General features: G+C 35.4%; 1 protein-coding gene across 1 annotated transcript in view; it reads left to right on the top strand.

Moving 5' to 3' along the window:
• LOC148944574 (epidermal growth factor receptor kinase substrate 8-like) overlaps window positions 1–13832 on the top strand; it is a 32823-nt gene extending 18991 nt beyond the window's left edge. Inside the window, exons 3-5 of the mRNA XM_089100161.1 lie at window positions 1218–1441; window positions 7193–7336; window positions 13623–13832. Of these exons, the coding sequence (XP_088956287.1) occupies window positions 1218–1441; window positions 7193–7336; window positions 13623–13703 (449 nt within the window). The 3' untranslated portion in view covers window positions 13704–13832. The remainder of the gene's footprint in view (window positions 1–1217; window positions 1442–7192; window positions 7337–13622) is intronic.
• The last annotated feature ends 5471 nt before the right edge of the window (window positions 13833–19303 follow it).

Here is a 19303-nt window from a genome sequence, read left to right as displayed (position 1 = left end):
ATATCGCACATTTTATTTCAAATCTGTTTTACTTTCGTATTTTTTGGATAGTTCCTTATGTTATCCCTTCTGTGAGGCCTGTTTTTTTTTTATTAGACACAATGTTTTAAAATCGATTTCATTCCAATATTGATGCCACGTTCAGGGTTAGTGGTAAAACAGTCATTAAGCCCGCGAAGACGGTAATGGTACCAGCTCAAAACAGCCACGTAGGGAGGAGCTTGTGGCGAGGTGGAAGTCTTCCAGCTTTCAAAAATGCGCAGAAACATGAGGGTTATAGGGATAATGTAATAAATTATCCGACTGCTGCTGGAAAAGTATACTTTTGAAATATATCTAATGGAATTGGTTAAACACCATTTAGTCTTCATGTTTTGTTGTATTGTTATTTCATTTTATTTATTGCTAAAAAAAAATCGTTATATTGTTCTAGGTCATAAAATAAAGATGTGTATGTGATATGTTGTATACTGTATAGGTTGTATAGATTGATGTGATGTTGATAAGTTAAACATGGTACATGTTTTCACCCCGATTTCACTGGATACCAGGGTTTCACCATCTGTTTTAATTCTCAAAATATTATTATTTTTTTAATGTCCTCCTTTTTTTATTTTTCCTTGCCTTTCTTTACTAGTGCACCCTCGCAGGCCTAAGTTTGGATGAGCTGCTGATTGATTATTTGAATCTTGATTTGTAATAAACTACAGTATTACGATACTGCTACCACAACTAAAGGAGGAATCGTAAAATTTTATTATTTGGCGAAGGAGAGGGGTAAGGGTATGAAGACCTTCTAGCCCACTTGTATATGGCTTGCCACAACATCTTTTTTCTGTATTTTGTTTAATGAAAGACTCTTTCTGTTTGCAAAAAAAGTAAACTCTAATATTTTTGAGGCCTGAAACTACAGTTTTGTTAGATGTACATGGCCGCTACTACGAATTTCAAAAGTTCCCGTATTTCTGTATCGCTCTGTTTTGTTTCCCCGTTTTTCCTTTGTTTTTTTTAATTTTTGACTCTGTGTTATTTTTCAATTTTATCTTACTGCTAAGTCGTTCTCCAATTAAGCGTTGTGAAGTGTGTAGATAAAAGGGGAGCTTTTCTATTGTGTAATAATTTTTTTTTTTTTTTTATTAATTTATCGACTCGTCTAACATGCTTTGTCATTTCTATCTTTCTGTCCTTTTGTGTTAATTGTTTCTTTTCCTCATTAGATCAAGTATCAGTGGACTCACAAGATGACCACAACTACGAAGTGGAGCATTTGGCCACATTTGCCGTTTCTCCACAAGCCGGTCTGGTTTATCCATCAGATGGCATGAGAATCTCGGTTTTCAGATGTCTGTTGCAGATGGAGAAGACCTCGGGTATATGGAACCAAAAGCTGTATCTTAGACTTGAGGCAAACTGGATTGTGATTATTGAGTACGAAAATGGGGTATGTTAAAATGATACTACTTACTTCTCATCTGTCAGATCTACTTAATGGTTAGTTGAGGCGCGCTAATAAAACCATCTCTAAGGATATATATTCTTCACATTCCACTGATGAATCAATTGAAATCTGAATGGAACGTCTAATAAAGTAAATGAGTTGTAAGGCAATAAATATTCCGTTTAGACAAACCATTGAAGGGTGGTTTAGGTGAAAATTGAAACAGAAAGGAAAATTGGCCCGAGGGACTTTTTCTACTTGAAGAAAAAAAAGCCGAAAAAACACAGTTAATACTAATGCTTGCCTGGGCCAAGTAATTGTTTTATTGGGAGAGGAGATTGCTTTTTCAGTTTGTCTTATTCACTGCCATGACTATAGTATGACTCAGACACTAAATATTATTATTCAAGACCTAGGAAACCATTTTTTTTTATGCAGATCAGCAGTTCATGATTTCTATGTTTTATAGCGATATGTTTTCTAGCGATTCTTAGATTCCAATTGTAGTCACAATTGATAGGTGAAACTGCTGTTGTCGAGCTGGGTTGTAATTTGCTAAAAGGCACTAACGACAGTTTCTCAGTATTTAAACTTCGAGGGATATTCAGGTTAGGAGAAAAAGAAGTTCAAGCCTCTTGGACATCAGCATAACTAAGCTTTAAATAATAGAAAAAGGCAGAAATAGAAAGTTTTTTGATATGTAAATCATATGTAAAACGCTAGGGTAATAAAGAACAAGCGCTGAAATTTAACCAAATTCAAAAAAGTGCAGAGCTAAAAAGTTAAAGCATGGAGCTTAAATCGTTTGCGCGCAAAATTTTGAATGCCACTTATTTTCAGGTCTTATTTTAATTAGTTTCTCAAAGACCTAATGACGGGGAAAGGAAAAGATCCCAGTGTGAAGTTTCCTACGAGTCAGGAAACTGGAAAACCAGAAACCAATATATTGGCTACGAAAGATGCTATCGATTCTGCTGGCTAGGGCTATAATGAAAGAAAGACTAAGTAGCTTAGGCGACGTCTTTTAGATGAAGGATGATTCGTTGTCGAAAACTGTGCTCCTAGGGATACGGCTGGGGTCAAACTAAACCGAGGACGTCCGCAATTGGGTGATAGGGGGGAAATGGAACAGGAGGTTGTAGGAAAAAGGTTTAAACGGAAATAGGAATTTCATGGGAAGGGGTGAAAAGTGAAGCTGCAGTCAGTGTGGGATTGAGGAGGACCGTTTGTAGCTTTGCTGTTCTCATCTAGTTCAGTGCGTTTTACCAACTTCTGACGACCACTTTGATCTATCGGCTGTAACTTCGTGTCAATCAACCAGTCTTTGTCCCAGCTCCGGTTATGTCTCCGGAAGCTTTTCGTTGAAAGGGTCCAGCTCCTTCCTTGCTCCAGACCTTCCTTGAAGTTTTGTAAGAGGTTCTTCTTTTTTCCTCCTTGGTTTTTGTTTCCGGGAGGGGACTGGTGTACAGACAAGGATTTTTCACATGTCATGCCCGTAGGACAACGATTTTTGTGGCCAAGGAGCTATAGGCGGCACCTTTTGATTATGAGCGAAAGTTGATAATGAATGAAAGTAGTAGTAGTAAGTCAAACCTGGATTATTTTTTTTCAAGTTAGTTTAGAAATAAATATATTTTCTTAAGTACTGTCAAACCTTACAAGTGAAGAAGAGAAGTAGGCTGGAACGTAACAACAATTTTTGGGGATCTATTTTGGCCTACAAATTTATCACTCACGTAGCACAACAGTTGGCTCCGAAACATGGACGCGTCGAAGGGCTGACGAGAAATGGTAGAGGTTCTCCAGTGTAATCGTCTGAGGATGGTTTTAGGTGCTCGTCTGGTAGACTGTAGATCATGGAAAGATCCTCCTACATAACCCCCGACCCTAGGCACGTACGCAGGAATTCGTTTCAGGGGGGCCAAATCCTTCAAACCTATTATTCTGTGAGAAAAATCAGAAAATTATGGGAAAATGCAAAAAATCGTGAGATTTCGGGGGGGGGGGGCGGGCCCGGAGGCCCCCCTGCGTACGTTCCTGCCCTACCCCCCCCCCCCCTACCCCCACTACCAGGAAAAATCTCCCCTGAAAACGTCTGTACTATATACTTCCCAATAACCAATACTATATGTTAACATTGGGTAAAGTTCGTAACTTTCAGCCCTCCTCCCGGGAACTTCGGGGGATTAAGTCATCCTAAAAGACATACTTATAATATTTTCGAACATGCTGAACAAAATGGCTGTCTCAAAATTTTGATCAGGTGACTTTGGGAAAACAATGAGCGTCGGAGGGGGCCTCGTTGCCCTCAATTTTTTTTGGTCACTTAAAAAGGGCCCTAGAACTTTTAATTTCCATTCCAATGAGCCCTCCCGTGATATTCTAGGACCACTGGGTCGATACGATCACCCCTGGAAAAAAAAAAAAATAAATAAACATGCACCCGTGATCTTTCTTCTGGCAAAAAATGCAAAATTCCACATTTTTGTAGATAGGAGCTTGAAACCTCTACAGTATGGTTCTCTGATACGCGGAATATGATGATGTGATTTTTATTAAGGTTTTATAACTTTTGGGGGGTCTCCCCCTTTTTTCGAAAATCAGCCAAATTTTTTCAGGCACTTAACTTTTTATGGGAAGGAATAAACTTGATTAAACTTGTATATTTGAAATCAACATTAAAATCCGATTCTTTTTATGTATCTATTTGTATCAAAATACCGTTTTCTAGAGTTTTGGTTACCACTGAGCCGGGTCCCAATAACCAATAATATAAACATTGGGTAAAGTTCATAACTTTCAGCCCTCCCCCTGTGGACTGCGAGGGATTAAGTCATCCTAGAAGACACAATAATCCTATTTTCCACTATTCTTAACAAAATATCTATCTCGAAATTTGCATCGGGTGACTTTGGGGAAAAAATGAGCATGGGAGGGGGCCTAGTTGCCCTCCATTTTTTTGGTCACTAAAAAATGGCACTAGAACTTTTAATTTCCGTTCGAATGAGCCCTCTCGTGATATTCAAGGACCATTGGGTCGATACTATCACCCCTGGAAAAAAAAAAAACAAATAAACACGCATCCCTGATCTTTCTTTTGGCAAAAAATTCCGTGGAAAACTTCACATATTTGCAGATAGATGCTGGAAACTTCTACAGTAGGGTTTATTGATAGGCTGAATTTGATGGTGTGATTTTCATTAATGTTCTATAAGTTTTGGGGGGTCTTTCCCCCTTTTTTTGAAAATCAGCCAAATTTTCTCAGGCACGTAACTTTTGATAGGTAAAATTAAACTTGATGAAACTTATATATTTGAAATCAGAATTAAAATCTGATTCATTTGATGTGTTCTATTGGTATCAAAATTCCGTTTTTTAGAGTTTCGGTTACCATTGAGCCGGGTCGCTCCTTACTTACAGTTCGTTTACCACGAACTGTTTGAAAATTAATCGTATATTAATGATAAAAGAATTTTATTCCCCAATTTATATTGTTTTCTCTGAAAATTCCAACCAGTAAAGAAACAAATTTTGAAAAAGACAAGATATGTCTAGCTAGAAAAAGGTGCAAAGGAAATGCACTTAAGCAAAAAGCGAAGAAAAAATGACCCAAAGAAATTCTAAAATCCTGAATGATTTGTTGTTCAGATAGTATACGCTATGATTAATTTATTTCAAAATTGTTTCCAAATTACTAATAGTAGAGCGATAAGCTGGGGATTTTTATCAGGGTTTTAGCGCTTGGAAAGCTTAAAGTGCACTTTTTTTCTTACAAATGAGAATGACAAAGATTGATATTTTGTTTCTCGTTTGTCTTGATAACACTTTGCTGTTGAAAAACAGCTTAGTCACTTTGTCTTGTATAGCCTGCAAAAATTTAAATCAATAACTGTGTCGATTTGAGCTTGAAATTTATAAGTTGTTGCAGAAGAAAAATATCGTTAAATATAATTAATTGTTGTAATAGCTGTCCATAGAAAAGATTGATAACAATTACTTTCATCAATTTTTCCTTCTTTTTTTTGGTTGTTTTTGCCACTTTAAAGATTATAATTATAGATTATAATTATAGTTAATTGATTGTTATCTATAAATAATGACACAAACACAGGGATTCGCTCAGAGAAGGTAATTTCGTAAGAAGATAAAAAAAATATAATAATTTACATGAAAAACGTGGTGTACATAAATTATGAAAAGAAGTCATAAAGAAAAAGCAAAGACCAACAAACTTGTTCATCGAAAACCGTAGTTGTATACTTTTGTTAAGTGAAAGATACATTATAAATGCCACAGAACTTTCTTTTCAACTTTTTTTGCGGAATTCCGAGCTTTTATTCTGCAATATTGGAAATGCATGATATATGTTAAAGCTAGAAGTGCATGGAAGTTTTATAACAGAAAATGTAATTCCCTGAAAACTGGAAATGAAAGTCGCAATTTATGCAATTTATGAAAAGTCACGAAAATCATAAAAAAAAATCAGTAGTCTTAAAATTCTCCTAAGTGAAAAATACCTTACAATCGCCACATAACTTTCTTTTCTGCTTTTTTTTCAGAATTTTGATAATCTATGTGCAACATTAAAGTTGAATAATATATGTATATTCAGAAGTGCATATGAAATATGTACATGTATATCTGTACATTGTTTCTCAAAAACAAGAAAAATGTAATAGCGATGCTTTTTGCTGTTTCTTAATCGTGCTGGGAATGCTCTTTGTTGTAAGTAGTGCTTGAAAATCCTCTTGAGCTAATTTCAGGTAAAAGATAGTAAATGTCATCAAGCGAAGAAGACTGGTCGCTACGACGTGAAGTTAGACCGGAAGGGTGATTTGGTTCCTGTCAAAACCTAACTTGACTCCTTACTTGTACTGGGGCATTGATTGCCTCTTGGGCAATTGCACAGGGGGTGACGTAATTACATCCTCCCTATATTTCGAAAATACGTTTCAGTGGAAAAATCATAAAAAAAAATTGTCGCTGATATCCCTCCTCCCTAATATAGACTGAACGACTGATTTTTGGTTTTCGCCAAAGATGACGGTTCAACCTACCCATGGCAGAAGACGCTTTGGATATCCTTGCTTGCAGCTCGGGGAGAAGCGATCCATCTGAGAAGATGGTAGAGCCTGAGAAAGCCTGAGAAGGATCAAAGGTCTAAGGTGGTTTGATTTCATGAGTAATGAGAAGCTGCTACAGCTCCTCAAGCAATCTCGGTTTTCCATTCAAGCAGCTGAGCGTACCTTATGATGGTTTGGACACCTACTTCGAATGCTCCTGTACTTACCCGGAAAGATAATCTTTCACTTTGACCGTACGGAAGCTGGTTGGAAGCGACCCCGCGGCCGACCGAAGAAGCGACGGATCGATAGCCTGTCCGAGTTTCTGGTGATGGCAAGCATCAGACCGAGGGAAGTACAAACGCTTGAAATGAACCGAAGTGGACGGAGGAGGCAGACGTCACTCTTCGCCGAGCAGTGCCCGACAGGAGACTTAAGTCAAGTAAGTCAAGCCATCTAGACTGCGAAAAACACCTTTTTTGTATGTTTATTAGAAAAAAAAGCCCACTCCTTTCCACATTTTCGTGAACCCAATTTTAGTATGTATTCCGCAAGTTTACTAAATAGAAGGTCCTCGGACAAATATTCAGGGACTCTCTCACTCCGTATGCAGAGGTACCTTTGAAATATGAGTGATTTATGTTATACTGCACCACAGCTATGCAAATTTAAATGCTATTTTTCTTTCCAGGAAATAATTGAAAAGTTTCCAATTCACTTAATTAGGGATCCAATGGCCTTTTTTAGCAGTGACCCAAAATGTGACAATATTTTTGCTTTTATTGCTGGAGAGGATCCGGTGACGCAAAATCCTCCAGATATGCATATTTTTCAGGTAATCTTTATTAACTAAATTCTCTCCTTCTTGTGCTTCATCTCTATTTTTTTTTTTTTTTTTTTTTTTATCCTGTGTACGGCCACGTGGAGGCCCCTCTTTGAAAGTGAAACTTGTATGGATTATCAGCATTTTTATAACGATAGAAGAGTAAATATAAAATACTATTCAGAATATATTTATTTTGGCCACTACAGTTTAAGTTTCATTTAATGCTTAGGGTTTCTGCGAAGAGTAGGTCTCTGAAAATAAATTTTATGCTGTACCTCCACAATAACTCTTTCAATACCGGAAAGACTATGTATGCGGGGTGAAATATTCGGGTTGTTAAGCATATTTTGCTGGCCAAGAGAGCTGTGGCTCGCTGCAGTCTTTAGGTCCCTTACAGTTTTGCATAATGAATCTAGAGTATTGGCTATTTTTTTTCAAATGAGCAGAGTGGCTTTGTTTTAATTTTTAACAGGTGTAGGTATTTTGGCCATTATGTTGGTTGCCTCCCTTGTGCATACTGATGACCTCCTATTATTGGCAAAAAAAAAATATTTGGCAATAATGTTAAAACATGAGAGCAGATTCTCAAAATTCCTAAACGGTAAACGTTGCAATGTCTTAATTTTCTTGAATTTAAGTTTCTGTGAGTCAAACTTGAATTTCAAAGTTGGAAAGGATTTATGTTTTGATGTATTTAAATAAATTCGACTCTATCCAAATAGCAGTTGAAAGTTCGCCTTTGCACAACAAACCGTTCCATTTGAAGAGCAAAGTTTGCTGAAAGAACAACATTTCAATTAAGACTTTAATCTTGAAATGTCTAGAATAAGCCCTTACTGATAAGATTACTATCAGCACTAAAGGCGTAGAATAATAACTATAACTCACATCTTAATAAACTTCCTCGATGTTGTTCAACTGTAACACAGAAAAGAACACTAACAGCTCTAAATGTTTTCCTCTACAAGATCAGATTGGCAAATGGGATATCTTAATAAACTTCCTCAATACTGCTCAACTGTAACACAGAAAAGAACACCAAAATCTCTACGTATTTTTCCTCTATAAGATCAGATTGCCAAATGGGCTTAGATATTTTGGTGTTCTTTTCTGTGTTACAGTTAAGCAGCATTAATGAAGTTAATTAAGATATCCCATTTGCCAATCTGATCATATAGAGGAAAAATATCTAGAGATTTTATCTGAGAATGTTACCTTAAATAAGAAATTATCTGAAAATATTAACCTGTTTTTGAAGAAGTTGAAAGATACCCCCAATAAGGGGTTGATGAAACTTACACCATAAGTTTGAGCATATCGGTGCTTCCTACTGCAGAGCTTTCAGGCCAATGTCTTCAATAATGCGAATTTGTGTAATCTTTTTCCCGAGCAAGATGACAACGGAGTCATGTTTATTTGTTCTTCTTTTTTTTGTTAGGGGTGATCGTAATGATCCAATGGCCCTAGAATAGAGAGAGGTCATTCGAACTGAAATTGAAAGTTCTGGGGCTCCTTTTAAGTAGTGAAAGCGATTTTGCCTCAACCAAGTGGCGTTTCCTTCCATTTTGTGGCAGGAAGCCAATAATTTTGTTTGAAAAAAGGACCGAAAAGTTATCGATTGAAAATTATAACATAGAGAGTTTATTGAAAATGACCAAAACAATGGATTGAGCCTCAAGCTTCAGAGACAGTAGCGTCGCGCTTTGGTGTATTCGTTCGTAAAGGTCGATCTAACAGAATAAACGGTTAGTAAAGACAAATATTGTTAAGCTTTGTTGAACTAAGCTGATAAATTTGACGTCTGATATAATTATGCAGCCTACAGTGGTATATAATTGCGATTCAGCTATTCTGGAAAGGCCCATTGAAACTGTGAGTTGGGGAAGGGGAAGTGCCTGAAGCCTCAAAAAGTGCTTTTTTAATGCTAAATTGTCTAAATCTGCAATTTCTAATGAATGAAAGCGTTCAGGGCATGGTGAGACGATGTTGAACTGCATCAAAACGAACCATGTCTATGTAGGTTGTCGAAAGAGTGTATCAGAAAAGTTTCAGGAAAAGACGATTAGGGTATTAAGTTGAAACTTTCAGGTCATATTGAGGGGGGTGTTGAACTAACCAAAGACACCATGTGAATACTACTACTACTACTACAATTACTATTGCTGCGACTGCGGATGCAATAAAAACAAGTTAGTTATAATAATGAGCGAAGTGAATTAATGTGACATAGTCTTGTTAATTAACTCATTTTATTTAATCCTTGCTTCAAGGTATCTTTCCTGCAAGCTTCTCATAGTCCAGTTCTTCAATTCACATTTCTTCTACAGATCGGAATCTGCGGAATGCAACATATACTTTACCCTTTGCAAAAAGTTCCTTACCCAGATACTTGATCGCTTATACGTCTTTCCGTTTAATGCTCTGAACAATACCCAACAGAAAATTGATGGAAGTTGTCCTCTTTCAACGATTCCATAGTCAAATTAACTCGTTAACGAGTAAATTTCGAATGTTTAGTCTCGCGATTTTATCATCATGACATTGACACAGAAACACATCGACATACAAGCAAAGATAAACACAGGCGAACAGATGAAGAAATGTGGAGCCTGAAGCGAGAGAGAATAGACAGAAATTGTTACCGATAATCCTTAGTTTCGAGGATGGTAATTCCTTATTCTTTGAATTTTCCTTCATTTCATCCTTGTTGCAAGGTATGTCTAAGTCCCCTTGCTTGAATTTCAGCATAAATTTTGTCTCCAGAAACCATGCATCCATTTAAAATATTTACAGTCCATTCGGTGGAATAAATTAAAATGTTATTATAATATTTGCAAGTGCCATTGCAAAGCATGCAGGGGTGGGTCTGGCCCTCTTGTGCCCGGGGCAAAATCTTGATTAGCGCCCTCCCCTGTCTTCGAAAAAATTTCAGACCACATTTTAACAAAACTTTCATTTATTGACAAAATTTTGCCAACTATGCCCTCCAGTTTATTTTGATAAAAATAAAATTTCCAAAAAAATACAAACTGATTATAACCGTTAGATTATTTATTTGAAATTTTATGCCTAAAATTTCTGTGCTTGGTACAAGTGCCCCCTCTGTCCCCTCATAAAACCGCCACTGGTTGCATGAAGCATGTATACTTGATAAGCTTTTAAATGGAACATATGGGCTCTATATTATGACTCGAATGATGTCGTAAATAGATACGTCATTTTCGACTGTAACCTACCAAATATGACGTTTTTTTGTGTGTAATGTCGTCTTGTAGCCTATATGAAGGCGTCATTTGCGCTTTATTGACTACTATATTTGTCTTGAACATTCCTTGGAAATGACTAGTAAAATTAAACTGAACATTTGATATATAATGTATTAATTGCTGAAATCTCAGCAGTTCAAGATTTTATTTCATTGAAATTTTTATTTTCGATGTTGTAAGTACAAAGAAAATATTGGTAATATAATTGGTTTTCAATAAACCAATGGTTCATGTACAGTATTGGTTATTGGGAATATTGGGGATGTTTTTGGAGGGTAATTTTTTGCGGAGGAGAGGAATTTTCCACCGTGAGAATTTCCTGTGGGGAGGACAGGGGGAATTTTGTCATGGAGAGGGGAGAGAAGGGGTTTTTACTAGTAGGATTTGGAAACGGTCAGAAATTAAATTTAAAAAACAAGTTATTTCAGCTGAAAATAAGGAGCAACATTAAAAATCATAACGAACAGGATTCATTCCGTACATTAGGGGACAGCCCCTTCCTCAATCCTCGATCTTTACGCTTAAGTTTGCATTTTTATCACAATTCTTTAAAAAAGACTGCTCAAACACAAGGGCCGTTTAATCTGAATGAAGAGTATTCTTAAAGAACTTCAGCTTAAAGAGCAAGGGTTGAGAAATGGTTAGCTCCCTCTCATATGTGGAGCAATTTCTGTTCGTTTTAGGTTTTAATGTTATTCCTTAATTTCAGCTGAAAAAACTTGTTTTTTAAAGCCTTTAGTTGCTAATAAAAGTTTGAATGTTCTTCATATCTTGAAGAATTTACCACCGCGAAAAAAAGAACAAAAAAAGTATAAACAAGTTAATATAACAAAACAACAGCTATGCTTTATCAGTTGTGATTTTCGTTCTTTTTTTTTTTTTTTGCATAGCATGTATAAGGGTTTCTTTCATGGCATTTCTACTATTTGCTAACTGGTTGGATATATTTTATGCTGCTTATTTTTCCTGGTGCTAAAGGCCTCCGGACGGGAAGTCGAAATATTCGGCCTTTTACGATTGTTTGTACAATTAGTGGTTTCATTTTCATCCTATTCTGTCGTAAAGAAAAGCGTGTTTTTCTTTCTTTTTTCATCGTTATTTCATATTCTGACTACAAAGATTTCGTGAACTCTGTACTGTTTTTTTTTTTTTTTTTTTTAGAGAAATTGTTTTACCATATCGCCCAAGCTTACCATAAAGATAGAAGAATTTTTTTTCCAAAATTGATCTCTTGTCACATTTAATTTCACTTTATTATTTGGAAATTTTGTTTTACTTAAAGAGCACATTATCATTCATATGGAACATTTTGTGACCCTTTGCATTTTAACTTCTGCTGCTACCAAAAACTTATCCTAGCACTAAGCCGCATGAGGCCAACATAGTTGCGTATGGTCCTTCTCAACAACAAAGTTTCGCTCTTTTCTCCTTTCCATGAAGTTCCCGCTTCTTTAAATCCTTTGTTATAGCCTTCCTTCGCCCCTTTCATTGACGTCCTACTTTTCGTTTAGCCCCAGATCGATGGCTAAATTACACAATTGTTGGCAACTTTTCATCCTTCGTTCATAAATATAGCCTAGCCATCTTAGCGTTTCTTTCATTATATCTCTAGAAAGTGGGATTGAACCACGCTTTGTCACGCTTATTGTCTGATATATGGTCGGTCAAACAAATACTTCAGACCCTTCGTAGATATTTCAACATTTAAACGTTAGACATTAAACGTTTTCTTCTGGAGAATACTTAACAAGTCAGCCTCAGCTTTTCGAAGCGCCCACTTCAGAACTATTCTTGGCCACTGTCATTGTCATGGCTTCCAGTTTCTAATCTTAGCTAGTTATAAAACTAAAACAGTATATCCAAATGTATATGTCTTAAAATATAAATCCACAATATATAATGAAAACATTTTTAGTTTTAGCTTAAATTATTGAAAAAAATAGTTTTCTTTTTGTAACAAGCTATCCTATTATCTATGCCAAAAGTGTAATCACGGGGCTTTTCTTTGCTAGATGGATTGCCGAAAGAAAATACAATTTATCCTATATATATCATCTTAAATCTGTCTTTCTTTATAACCCTAGAAGTGGGATTGAACCTTGTTTTTCATGCATTTTATTATTTGATATTTGTAAAAGTTTCCATGATTTATTCTTGTTCCCCAGGGTTGATCCAGTGCTTGCATGTTCCAAACGTTATGATTTTTTTTTTGCGAAATTGACTTGGCCAGGGAATAGTTTTCAGGATCAAATTATTCGGATAAGTGAGAAACTAAGACGAATTACGTAAAGATAGTTACTTTTGGGACATTTTTTTTTTTTATAGAAATACATTTTCTTTTGTAGGTTTGCAACCAATCCCATATATTCCAAGGTTAAGCTATTAAGCCAATAAAATGTAATATAACGTTTATAAATTTTGTGATTCTAATGGTACAGTTTTCATTTTGATCTGACGTGTTTGTAAGAGGGTTTTGGGCTATTTTTCAAAATGTTCATAAATTTGTTTTTGCGATAAACTCTTACTTTTAAGATTAATCGAAGTATTACGTACTATTCCTAAATTAACTCCAAATGGCGATTTTTCCTCAATTAAATGTTTTTTCTTTCAAAACGCCTTTTTAAATTTTTGGTTACAATCGGCCAGAGTTTATTCTTTTACGAGGTTTTGGTGGAAGGCATAACCATGATGAAATCTAGTTTTTTGCTAAAAGCCCGAACAAATCTTTCTTGAGTTCAGTGTTACTAAAATAAAATCTTATTTTATTTACTTTTTATTTACAAAAATAAAACTCAATCACTCTTTACAATTCACTTAACAATTTAGACAAAATGGATTGGTACGGGAAAAGTAAATATCCAACGCCATAAAGAATGTTGTTTCTTGACGTCAGGAAAGAAATAAAGTACATTAACACATTTTATAGATAAAGGAATTTATTTTAGATACAAATCTAGATAATATGAAAAGTTTTCGCAAGAATTGATTCATAAATCTGACTTTTACAAAGAAAAAAATGTTTATTTCAGAAATGTGTGTTCACCGGAAGATGTGTTATTCTACAGAATGAGAAAAGTGTATCAGCATCTTATAAGACTTTGGCCAGCTAGGCCGGAATCAGCTAGTTAGGCCATTGTTTCAACTCTAGGCTTTTCCCTGAAAGGGTTTCCATTGATTATATTTAGAGATGGTAGAAAAAGTAAGTTTGGCATCTTGAAAAAGTATATGTTGTCATGTTGATGCAAAAACGTGCCAGCAAAAACATATATTTCTACTAGACAAGACTTCAATACATTTACATTCCTCTCTGACTAAACATTTAAGAAAATTTGCAATTAATAATCGGTATTTATCATGTATAGGCTAGTATGGTAATGATAGCAAGTCACTGTTATCTAGCAGCATAAATTCCATTAAAAACCGTTGAACTAAAGTTTTCCCGGTTAAAGGTGCAGATTACTTCCCATGTAATGTAGGACACAAAGGCCCTACCAGTAGATCCAGAATATATAGTAATAAGTGATTTTTTTACTCCTGCTTTACCTAGACAGCATCTATGCAACTTTGCTGCTCAATTGACTGAATAATATACACTAAAAAATAAGTTGTTTTAGTGGAACAAAACTGCACATTTACTGTTCTCCCATTTGCACACCTACCTACTCTCATCTGACTCCTAAGCCCTAATTTTGCCTAGCTTAAACAATCTAGCAGCACATTTGATATGTTAGACACACTGAATGCCATCATTTTACTTACATCTACTTTATATTAACGCTCCAATTCCAAAAACTGTATGAGGCGTAACCACGCCTCTTCAAAATTTCAAATTACGATTTAAAACACTATTTCGGAAGTTCAAAATTTCTCATACCTCAAAAACTTGATAAAAAATCTTAGATAGAGCAGATAGCTGTCATAAGTGAGGTGTTGAGGAGGAATGTTCCCACCAATGAAAGGCATACGAGAATGTACTAGCTACCGGCAGATAAAACGTAGCTCCTAATTTAGATAAAGACAGTGTGACTGACAGTCTACTATAATTCTAGAATTACATGCTATTGTGAAGTGCACGCTCGGGAGATTTCAGCAATCAGAAGGTCTTTTTAAAGAATTTCGCCATCTATTTTAATTGCCCCTAAGTGTATGTCTATAGTCAAACAATCGTCGGCAAAAAAATGCTGATAACTTAGTATTTTGTTGAGGAAAACTAGACGTTCTGGTGGTAGGCAGCCCAACGATAAAAGAGGGCCAGTGTAAAGGTGGTATGTCATTAGATGGTATACTACCAGAATTTTGATCCCTCTAAGCTTGAAAAAAATAGCGACGTAGAACACACTGCCTTTCCATCATACAAAAGAAACATGAAGTTTTGAGGAATGAGGACTTCTCTGAAGACAATGATTAAAATACAACATAACTGAAGATTCTAACTGTATAATCCGTAACTGTCCTGTTCGTCATTCGTTTAGGGTTTATTTTAGTCACTGTCCTCAGACATAATAAAATACAGTGACTATATAATCATGTTCAGTAACTATATAATCCTGTTCAGAGATTATGTAACAGGGGCAGTGACTATATAATCCTGTTCATCATTCACTTAGGTTTTTACATTTTTTTTGTGCCCGGGGCAGAATTTTGATTGCCCCCCCCCCCCCGTCTCCCGCAAAAAATTCTGGCCAAACTGAAAAAATTAAATCATTTATTAAAAAATTTATTCTCAATTTATTAATTCTTTTAGAATTTAATTTTTAAGTATTTTTATTTATTATTTAAATCATTTAAGTATTATTAATTATTTTGATTCTCATTATTTAATTTTTATATTATTAATTAATAAATAATTGATTATTTTTTAACTTTGCCCTCTACTTATTTTAATAAAATATTAAATTATAAATGATTATAATTATTAATTATAAAATGAATAGATTATTTATTTGGAATTTTGCGCCCCTAAAATTTCTGTGCCCGGGGAAAGTGCCCCGTCTGTTCCCCCCTAAAACACCCTCTGTTTTAGTTGCTGTCTATAGAAAAAGTCCTCATTTCCCGAATTTTGGCGTTTTTCTTCTGATTCCTCACTCTTTGCAGTAATTTATTTTGCCTTTACTTTTGTATACTGATGTATAATTTGACGTTGGTTAGCAACAACGCTTTAAATATGGTTTTGTTTTCAGTAAGCACAAACCTGACCTACAGTCTATGAATCTTCAAGAGAGATAAATCATTGTAAAGTAATCACACTGTAATTATTGAAAATTCAAATTTTCTATCCACACAATGTTGGAATTTAACATTTAATGGCCTTAAAGTAAATTGAAAGTAAAACTCATTTTCACTAATTAAACTCAGTAAACCCCCTACCATCAACCCTTACTGCCCCCCCCTCCACACACAAAAATATGACAATAATATCCATAATTTATGATTAAAATAAAACACCAATAAGATGGTGCCACGAACATGGCTTACTGCATAAAAATTAACTTTTAATATATTTCCTGAACCCCAACCCTGATAATAGCAACCAAAAACTCCTCTCCCCTCCAAAAAAACAAAAACAAAACAGCTGATAATGTTTACTGGACGATAAACCAGCAAGATACCCAGATCAAACTATAGCCATCAACCAAGCAGATGAAAACTGCAGTATTTCTCCAAATTTTATGAAATTTTGCCATTTAACAGTATTGATTTTTTTTTTATATAAAACTCAAATTATAACTTAGCTGCCAGCAGTAAGTGAGTCTTAAAGTACAATGCCTTTCTCTAACAAATTCAGAAGGAACATAATAAAAAGAGTACTAATCCACATCCAGGTTTAAATTTGCTTTTATTGTTGAAATTAAATCTTGTTCTGTTTTTTAAGACTTTTTTATTCTACACTTATTGTAGCTCGTTTCATCTTCTGCATCATTGCTTTGTGCAAAATAAATTCAACTCAAAGTAAGGAGCAGCATTAAAACGAACAATAATTATTACGTATACAAAGGGTGCTGCCACCTCCTCAACACCTCGCTCTTTACGCTAAATTTTGAATTTTGTCCCAGTTTTTTAGTAATGACTCCTGGAATACAAGGACCGTTTAATTAGAACAATAAGACGCCTTTTTAAAAGTACCAAAGAACTTTAGCGTAAAGAGCGAGGTGTAGAGGAGGGGGCAGCACCCTTTGTATACGTAATAATTATTGTTCGTTTTAAATCTGCTTCTTACTTTCAGTTGAATTTATTTTACAAAATAAGAGTCGGGTCATGCTAAGACAGTGTACTTTTCCTTGGCTCAGCCTTTGCGCCGCATATACGTCAATTGAAATTGTTGTGAGGAATTCCTTTGAGGAACTACTGTGTCCCTATTTCTAAAAAAAACATTGTATTTATATTTGTACTGCGGGGAAAACAATATTGTAAAAAGGTACATTGTAGCTCGTGTCAGGTTTTGCATCATTGCTTTCGTCATCCTAATTGTTGCTAACAATAATTATCGACGAATTGAAACGTAACTTTTGACTAGCTAGTTTCACGAACACAAATGATTTGACGTGGAATTTGAAATGAAGATACAACGCAACAAGTAAATATAAAGCTCAAAAGTTGTCAAACAAAGGGAAAACGAGGTATTACTGTCCTAGGCTTTCATGTTAAAAGTGCGCTTTAATTTCATTGTGACGTATCATCACAAGACAATCACACTATCCCTTAAGCGTATGTCCGAAAGGGGAGCCAGATAACACCGCCTTTTAATGTACATGTATTAAATACCAATGCTGAATGACGTTTTGAACCCACAAGAAAATGCAATTTCTGGAAAGACGTGTAACTCCGCCTTTTTCAAACATAATTGGCTCTTTTGCAAGAAATGTTAAGCCTGTAAAGAAACGGAAATTTGTTTTAGTCACAATATTGGTTAAAAAGTAAACTCACTGTGTTTCTGTGGGTTAATTCTTATTTATGAAACTCAGAAATTCACAGTTTCTTTTTCTTACTTCAGGTTTTCTTTCTAGCCAGACTTAGGATCTACTAACAAGTTTGACCAACAAAAATAATACATTTTTCTGAAGACAATATAAGAAAAAACAAAAGCAAATATGAAGTTGTCAGGTTCCTCCACAAGTGCGTTTTAACACCGAACGTCATAACTCTTATTAAGTCTTATTGCATGCATACAATGTATTCTACTGCTACTAACAACTCACCGCAGCGACAAGCCACCTAAGGCCAACACAGCTACGCACGCGCCTCCTCAAGCCCAATCTATTCAAAGCGTCCCTCTTTACACTCTCCCAGGAAGTCCCCATTTCCCTTAAATCTTTCCTTACGACATCCTCCCACCCCCACCGCGGACGACCTGCTTTGAGTTTAGCCCTGGACGGTTAGCAGAAAAGGACAATTTTCGGCAAATCGGCCACCCTTCATCCGCAGAACGTACCCTAGCCATCTCAACCTTTCTATCATTATAGCCCTAGAAAGCGGAATTGAACCACACTTTTTGTGTGGTTCAATCATTGTACAATTATAATACATACTATGTATTCAAATATCAGAAACCTTAATGTAGCCGTTTCGATATCGATGTTTAAGTTTTTTCAGAATGATTCTTCAAGGAAAAAGCTAATGAATTGGAACAATAAGTAGTTTTAAAGTACTATACTGTATAAAGCGGGGGATTAATGAGGTACCCCCGCCCTGATGCACATTATAATTTATATAGTGCAATTTTGTTTTCATGCTTTTACTTTTAATTACTCTATTTTTCTTTTCTTATAGTGTGTCAGAGTTAAAGCAAGAGCCCTAGTCGAGGAAATGAAGGGATTTATGACCGGTGTCAAAAAGGGTGGCATCCCGCCCCCTCCAAATGCTCCTCCCCCAGAACCACCAGGCTCAGGAAGAGATAGTGTACCCCCATTTGGTCAGGCTGGAGGTAGTTGATTTTTGCTTGTTATGTTCGTGTTTGTCGAAGATCTTAAGTCCCAAAAATATTACAGGATTGGCGCTAATGAACATAACAAGCTTTTTGCTTGTTATGTTTATGTGTGTCGAAGATCTTAAGCCCCAAAATATTACAGGATTGGCGCAAATGCTTTTCACTCCCTAAATTTTTACTGTGAATCGTATTAAGCTGTAACGTAAATAAAAGTTTTCATATAAATAGTTTCATTATTTAGAATACAACCTTCATCTCGCTTAACCTAGAATTGGAAAAAGTTCTTCGTGAAAACAAAGTCGACCGTTGGGTACGATGTACTTTCAAAATATCTTAAGAACTATTATACCCATGCAGTCATTAATGATAGTCTGCTAATTGCAAAGACTGCAGGGAGAAATATACGAATATTACGTGTTCAGTTTTAAAACATTTTTTTAAAAGAAATTTAATATTCAAAAACTGAATCTGCTTCCTTAGAGTTATTTTCATTTTATCATTATTTTATTTATTTTTATTTTATTATTTTTTAATTTATTTATTTTTAATTTAAGTGTATGTTTTCAACAATCTGATTAATTCATTGACAGTTGTGACGTTCGAACAGCAGGTTTTATTGGGTCCACAAAGAAATATCATGCATGGGCAGTATACAGGGTTGTCGTCCCCCTTTATCACTATTTATCATTATTTCTAGTGATTATTTATATTGCCTGAAAAGAAACTCACTAAAATCTAGGGATTTTGTTTCACTGGGCGACAACCCTTGCAGTGTAGCTGAGGCAG

Source organism: Artemia sp. Qi Xiang Cuo, chromosome 14 (genome assembly GCF_049724085.1).
Source record: "Artemia sp. Qi Xiang Cuo chromosome 14, ASM4972408v1, whole genome shotgun sequence".
NCBI classification, from domain to species: Eukaryota; Metazoa; Arthropoda; class Branchiopoda; order Anostraca; family Artemiidae; genus Artemia; species Artemia sp. Qi Xiang Cuo.
This window is presented reverse-complemented; position numbering and strand designations above follow the sequence as displayed.